The 8,070-nt window shown below is 38.9% G+C and overlaps 1 protein-coding gene across 1 annotated transcript; it reads right to left on the bottom strand.

Annotated features, from left to right (window-relative positions):
* Window positions 1-6,873: 6,873 nt before the first annotated feature.
* Window positions 6,874-7,497, bottom strand: LOC145820449 (uncharacterized). The gene has a single exon (XM_082916102.1). The coding sequence runs from the start codon at window positions 7,495-7,497 to the stop codon at window positions 6,874-6,876; it is 624 nt and encodes a 207-aa protein (XP_082772228.1).
* Window positions 7,498-8,070: the final 573 nt, after the last annotated feature.

Consider the following 8,070-nt stretch of genomic DNA (forward strand, 5'->3'; position numbering starts at 1 on the left):
AAAACCTCCATTAAAACACTTAGGTGCTGTTTGTTTTGAGGGATTGAGGGGTGGGATTGGACTATTAGTCTATCCAGACCAATAATCCGTTGTTTGGTTCAAAATTTTGACATCGGACTATTAGTCCCTCCGGATTAATAGTCCCAAATCCATTGGACTATTGTGTCCCATTGGGGGGGTGGGACACAAATGGAGAGATAAGAGGGGATATGAGATTAGGTGGTGAAATGACCATTTTGACCCTCTACTATTTAATTACGTGTTATAGTATTTAATAAAATTTAAATGTCTTAGTTTTAAAATAAAATAATTTTATTTAATTTTTATTGATGTTTTATTTATTTAATTTTTTAAAATAATTTTTTATAGATATTTTATTGATGTTTTATTTTAAAATTTTGTTTATATTTTATTTAATTTCATTATTTAAATTTTAATAGATATTTTTTTGGGTGATGCACCAATAAATCCCAAATTATGAACTTATAGACTATTAGTCCTAAAGGTTTTCTTGTGGACTGAACGGTCCCATTATAAGGAAATTGACCATTGAGGGCATATACATTGCGCTTGTGAGTGGTCACATTAATGGCCAAGCTTCGTCATTTAACATTGTGTTAAATTACGGAACTAAGACATCAATTCTCTATGGTGTTGCATTACTAGTTCCTTCTTGGGCGATGGTGAGGTTGAATTGAAGGAAAGATTTGGGGTTTTGAAAAAGAAACCTACATCCGAAAGCGGAAATGGCGGATATATTTGGGGCAAGGTAACCCTACATTATGGGAACCCTAATTTGAATGTTCCTCAATGTTGTCGCGGTGACGTTCATTGTGAAGACATTGTCATTGAAGCGAAAAGGAATTGTTGACGTTGATGTCGGATTGCGATTGCAATAAGGTTTATTGTGGATTGGAAGTCGGTGTTTCGTGGGGGGTCGTTTGAAAATGACAGTAAGGAATGGAGGTATGAAATGTGCTACTGTCATTTTTTGATTTGTAAAGTTGTTTTGTTTGATAGTGATGACAATAGTGTGGGGATGTAATGTTGTTGTTGTTCTGAATGTTGAAAGGAAGAGTGGTTTCTGTGTAATGGGATTGATGTTACTGTGTTTGAGTGGACAACTAATTAGTGTTTGAGTTTGTTGTTTTTGTTTAAAATTGATAGTGTGTTTTTGTTTGTGGAATGTCAAGTTTGGTTTTATGGCGATATTGGGTACGATATGGGGAATGATTAACATATGTAAATTCATTTTTTGATAATGTTTTGAAAGTTGTGTTGGGGTTTTTTTTTTTTATTTCAATAACATTGTTGGTTGATGTATTTGTTTGCGTTTGTGAGGTTGCATCGTTGATGTGTAATATGTATCATTAATGGCATGTCCATGGTAGATAATGGTTTTGAATGGGAAAATAGTTGGTGGGCATTTTAAACGTGCATTAGTCGAATACGTATTGAGCATGCATATGATTTGGACATTTGTGTCTGGTGTTGGGGGACAATGTTAATTTGACTGTGTTGTTTTTGTTGTTAATGTTGCTTTTATTAGAATAACTTGGTTGCTTAGTGTTTTTGGTAGCGTTCGTGGTGTTGCATTGTTGATGCATAATGTGTATCGTTCAGGACATGTCTAAGGCACATAATGGTTTAGAATGGGAAAAATAGTTGTTGGGTATTTTAAACGTGCATTAGTCGAATATGTATTTAGGATTCATGTGATTTGGACATGTGGGTATGGTGATAGGGGACAATATTAATGTGACTATGTTGCTGTTGTTGTTAGTTGTGGAAGTGTGACATTGAAAAATGCATTTAGTTATTGTGCAACACTGTTCTATTTGTGTACTCAGTGGTGTTGGTTATTTGTGCAGAGGTGACTCTGAGGCAGTCACCACGCAAGAAGTGTAGTGGCGTGGCATGTGACATAGGGGATTCTGATTTTACGTTGGAGCCGATGGTTGTCAAAAGACAGGGGAAGTTACCATTCAAGGGGAAAGAGCAAATTGTCCATGTAATGAAGAAACCGGTAATTGACACTACACGTTTGATGTATCGTTCTAATATCAACGGGGTTATCAAAATCGTAATGGACATCAATTTGAGAGAATCCCATGAACGACACCTGCGAAGAACACCGTTCTGAGCAATGATTAATTCCATCTGCAAACACAACCTGATGCCGAATGGATATAAAAAATGTGATGAGATAGTATTTCGCATAATGCAGACATACAATCCTGAGGATGAAAAATTCTACATCGGGAGGAAAGGCGTACCACTGTGTCGAAGCGATATCCGACTGGTTTTTGGCATTCAATGCGGCTGGACCAGCTTGATTTGGCGCATGGGTCGAGGCCACCATCTGATTTTATTCAACGTCGCTGCGACAATATATGGAGGATATCATGCAAAAAAATTAAGGAACAAGTAGATGATGTAGTACAGGGCAATAGTCGTAATGACGAAGAAGACGTCATGACGAAGAAGACGTCGCGAAGCTATTGTCGTTGTATATATGTGCAAAACTATTTTTTACCACGATTGGAGAGTCAATGGGTGGGCGTTTGTCCGAGTTATTGACAAACTAAGTACAATACAGTTATATGATTGGACGGCTGCAATACGGACCGCGTAAATTGCGTCTCTGAACAAGATTCATGATCGGAAGGAAAGGGTAACCGGATGTGTTGTTGTTTTACTCGTAAGTTAATGTGACATGTTTGAAGTAGTATGAATTTTTCAGTTAAGGACATATTTATATTAGTTTGTTAGTACGTAGTGTTCATGAATGTGTTTACAATGTACTGCAATTTTTTTTATGTGAACACACCAATCTCATCGAACAGGAACAACACAATGTGCTGCCACGATTCTACAGATGGAACATTTCAACTTTGACAACAAAAATGAAAAAGGTGGACTTGACTCGCAGAGGACAATTTCGGGTATGACATGGTAGGATGATTTGTATGTTTTTATTGGATAATATGTGGTGGAATGGGTAACAATTTTGTGTTGTGTTTGATAGGTGAGGTGTGGTAAGCTGGAGGGTGCAATTGTTGAATGGTACAAAATAGGTATGACATTGGTTAGTGGTAAATGTACAAGGATAGAAGGCAAAGTGCTGGACCTAGAACCAGTGTCGGTGTATGTTGGTGTGTCACATAAGGATGTTGTTTCTGATGTTGTGGAGCCAAGTTTTGACTGTTGGCAAGTGGACTCACCTGCAGGGGCCCATGTCGAGAAAGACAGAATGATGGACGAGGCAGACACACACGAGGGAGGCAGCAAGTGTGTTACAAAATATGGTTTGGGCGTGGTTGTTGGAGGTGAAGGGTGGCTAGTATTGTTTCCAGATCTGGTGGATTTGTCAACCACACAACCAATTGAGGATGCGGATCCAGAAGCGGTCAATGGCGGCGATAAAATGAGGGAAATGTGTAAAAGAGTAGCAGAGTTGGAGGAAGAACTGAGGTAGAAATCGAAACGTGTGCGTGAACTTGAAGGTAGGGTTTCGAGCATGGAACGTGCACTTGGTTCGCAAGCTGCAAATTTGTGTATGGGGTTCGATATTGTCATCAATTCGAAGGATGTTGAAATTGCACGTTTAAATGCCCTCCTGTCCGAGATAAAAACAACAATAGCACAGTTGAAGGACCAGGTTGACGAGTACGAGGCGCACGAAGTAACGCAGTCAGCTAGGAACACAACTTCAAATCGGGGCACATTATCAGACCAAGGTAATGGCTGTAAGTCCATTCCACAGTGTCATAATGGAATCAACAAGCATGGTCCACAGAACCATGCAACCATTGTCGAAAGTCACAGATGTGCAGTAAACGAACCACGTAATGACGATGTTGACGCAGTGAATCCCATTGTTGTTGTCGAAAGCATAATGAAATGAAAAATAAGTGAAGTTGCAGATCGGTTTCCATCATTACATGAAGGTGTACGTAGTCCCACAAGAGGAACAAGGTGAACACAATTCAGTTACCACAAGTAACGCAGATGCAGCAGCAAACAATACAAACATTAAACACGTTCTGGATCGGCCAGGTAGCGATGTGGTAGACAAGGTAATAGACTTTGTGAATATTGAGACGCCAAATATCACATCGTTGGTACAGAGTGTGAAGGGCAAAGCTAGGTGGGATTGGAGGTTAGATGATTACGAGTATCCTGGGTTGGTAAAGCGTTGCAAACAGTCAAAAAATGAGGACAACATAGGCACAAACACAAGTGAGGTGTAATTAATGTTGAAGACGACGAGGGATGGAGGAAAACATGGGCTGGATTTGGAATGAAAAATCGGTATACGGTTTGGAAAATGTTGGCTGAAGATGAACAAAAACTGTTAGAGATGGTGTACGCATTTGAAGCGAATAGGTAACGTACACGTTTGACAGTTTTGTTATTGTGGTTTCTGTTAAATTGTTTATTACATTTTAATTGTACTTATGTGATTATAATTTGGTGTAGAGCTGTGATATGGAGTGCACCAGATTATGGTGTACATATTAATTTCAAAGACATCCAGGCGCTTGTACAAGGGGGTGCGACCGCCGGGAATGTAAGTCTGCTGTGTTAGTATCGATAGCACAACATCACCACTTACACCATGGTTATGGGTTACGTAAAATTAATGCATATGCACATCATTGTGTACGATTAATATAGTTGGAAATGTGTGTAATTTGTGTTGTTAGGTTATTGACGCATATGCTAAAATTCTAAAAAGTGCACAAAACCTGTCGGTTTTTAATTATGTTAATTTTAGCAAATCTTACTTCCACAGCAGTGTGTGTTCGGTACGTACATGTTATTATGAGTAGCGTTATATTGTTCTTTAACTTGTTTAATTTATTTTTGATAATGGGGCAGTAGAGGTGTAGGTTTTGATTGGTTTGTCAATGTTTGTAGGATATGATGAGGAACCTAAGCGTAACGTCTAAGAACCGTTACCTTAACATACACGTGACAGCTGCATCTGGGTTCAAATATGTCCACTACCCTATATACCATGCAAATCATTGGATGACCATGGTGTATGATTCAGACTCGGGGATATGGACGCACTACAATTCAATCAAATCGCATAGAGACAGTAAGGATGATTATTTTGCTGAGGCGGTGAAAGTGGTAAGTACAATTGCATGTGAATTACATGTTTGTGTGGGACATGCGTGCATTACGTATATGGTAACAGTGTGTGTTCAATGTGGCTGATTGGGTCATGTTACGCAACACAGAAACAGTGGGTCGTGGATTACACAAAGCGTGCGGCAAAAAATGTGCAACCGTTTGTGGGTGTGACATCAAAAAATATCGACGAACCCTTGGAGGCTTTGGGTGATTGCCCTCAACAACACCCGAAATCGTATGTGAAAATTTAAACCCGGTTTAAATTTGTTCCATTATCTGTTTTGTAATATATTTCCTTTGGTAATGTTGATTAATGTGTTCCCGTGTTGCCAACTAGCAGACTGGATTGTGCTGTTATGGTATGCTTCATTATGCGGCAGTACGCAAATAACGTGGATGTGGAAGGTTCAATGGATGACATGTCAGCCAGGGCGTTTAGAGCAAAAATGGTTAAGGCATTCGTCAATGATCCACAGAGAGCGCTCCGAAATCGGCCTTGCCCTGACTGATTTGGTCTATTACCTGAACCTTTTTTGTTTTATGTGTTGAACATGGTACTGTTTGGTTTTGATGGTAGAGATTTTTTGATGGTGCACTAGCTATGTGGCCATTATTGGAGAACAAACAAATTTTTAGTACAACAACATTATAAAAACAGGGAGCAAATACCTGATGCTTAGTTTTTGGCACGTTAGCGTATGGTGTGAATTTTATGTGTTTTTGGTTACAGTGTGTTTGTCAATGATGTTAATTTGGGGTTTAACAGATTTTAATGTGCATGGGTTGGATATGGTAAACAATCAGTAGTGTGATTGGCGTTGGTTTAATGTGTGTAGTTGTTTTGGGAAAAAAATTGAACATTTGATGTAACGGAAACGGTTTGTTGATTGTGTAGTAATTAAAGCAATCGTAGGGTGGTTAGGTTTCAATGTGTAGTTGAATCTATTTGAGTGTTTGAAGTGGACGAGGTGAGGAGGGTTATTGTTGGAAGTAGTGTCATTCATATTGTGTTACTTAATTGTATATGTGGATAACATAATGTAGGATCATTCAAACGTACGTATTATTGTGTTTATGAGGTTCGCATTATGGGCATTACGGTTAGAAAGGGGATGGTGGTGGTGAACTTTGAAATTACAATGTAGGATGTTAATTTGAAATTGTCAAGTTTGTGTTGAAATCTGTGTTGCCAAAATTTATTTCGAAAACATTGAAATTGTTACTTTGATGATGGTGTTATCCGTTATGGGAGTATTACACTATGTAATACATGTACATACCATGTGATCTCAAACGCACCACAAGCAACCAAAAATATTTGTACAGGGTATTAATATATTAAAATTCCGTGTAACATCACACGCACAACACACATCCAAACTCTTAGTAAGCAACAAAATAGTGTGGTTAATGTGGATTATGTTACTTCAATCGGTGTTGGGTATCAAAATTATGAGCACTTGTATCTGTGAAACTGAGCAACAGTTTTTGTGAAAGGTTAATGCAACCGTTAAATGTAATGGGAGGTGGTAGGGTACAATGCATTTGAGACAATGTGAAAACAAACCCACATTCCACATCATATTTATTTATCACTTCATAAAAGCATTATGATGTCCGCGTTTAAATCAACGGTAAAAAATGTTGTGAAAGGAAAATTGTACGAAGTTGTAATGAATTGGGAACGAACAAACAATCCGAACAGAAAATAAGCATGTTCTAACATGACTAAATCGACTCCTTGCATGTCTTCTTATTGTGGTTGCCAATTTTTCCACACCGACCACAACGAATCCGTTGCACAACCTCACCCTTTGATGGAATTTGCTTATGTTTGGGCTTGCCAGGTGGACGCTTCACCTTTGGCAGTGCAATCATAAAATTATTGGGCATAAATGCTGGCTTCTCAACAGTTGGAATCAGATATATTGTTCCACTATACGAAGCTTGGAATTCATCAATATGACAGTACCTTTCAATAGAATCGCATATATTCTGTCCGCTATTACAAAAAGCGACAACAGCATGGGAACACGAGAACCCATTCAGCTGCCACTGGAAACATGAACATGATCGCCTTGTCACATCAACCAAAATAGATGGGTGAGAGTGCACCTCGTAAACATTGTCATTAGCCTGGCTAACACTCCAAGCCCTACTGTCATTGTACGTCGTAACCAATTTTTTCTCTATTTTCGGGCATAATACGTCGGTCCATTTCCTTGACTTGACTCTACACTCTACCATTTGTTTCATTATTTGACCCTTAACCATATCGACCAACCTAGTACTTGGAAGATGACGGGCCTCCCGTATCCAGTTGTTGAATGATTCAGCTGCGTTCGACCACATCTCACCGTAACGTTGCCCTCTGAAAGGTATAGGACGATCAAACAAAATTCATCCCGAATTCCAAAAAAAAAACCTAACTGCTAGCATGTTAATGTATAAAATGAATTGAAAAAAATGAATCCATTAAACTACTACGCAGACCGGGTACGATCAAACTTACATGAAGTACGCGTTAGCCCAGTGGGATGGATGCAAGTCTTTCAAAAAGTTGTCGATCACAGTCGGGCTAGACTCCTTTAACATCTCTATTTCTGATTAAAACATGGTATAGTAGGCGCATAAGCACATTCTCAGAGCTTGCACATCAACCCAACTTTGTGCGATGCGTTAACATATTTCATTCGGTCTCTCAAATTCATTTGAAGATATAGCAAGCAAAATACGTGATGTGCCGAAGGGAAAATAATTGGCATGGATTGCAAAAGACCCGCGTGACGATCAGATACGAACATCAACGTATGCCCGTCACCCACGACTTCTTTAAGATTCCGTAAAAACCACTCCCAATTTTGTTGATTTTCAGAGTCAACAATTGCGAAGGCCACCGGAAACAACCCTGCGCAAAACAGTGGG

Source organism: Camellia sinensis, chromosome 1, assembly GCF_055761805.1.
Source record: "Camellia sinensis isolate YWXY chromosome 1, ASM5576180v1, whole genome shotgun sequence".
Taxonomy (NCBI): domain Eukaryota; kingdom Viridiplantae; phylum Streptophyta; class Magnoliopsida; order Ericales; family Theaceae; genus Camellia; species Camellia sinensis.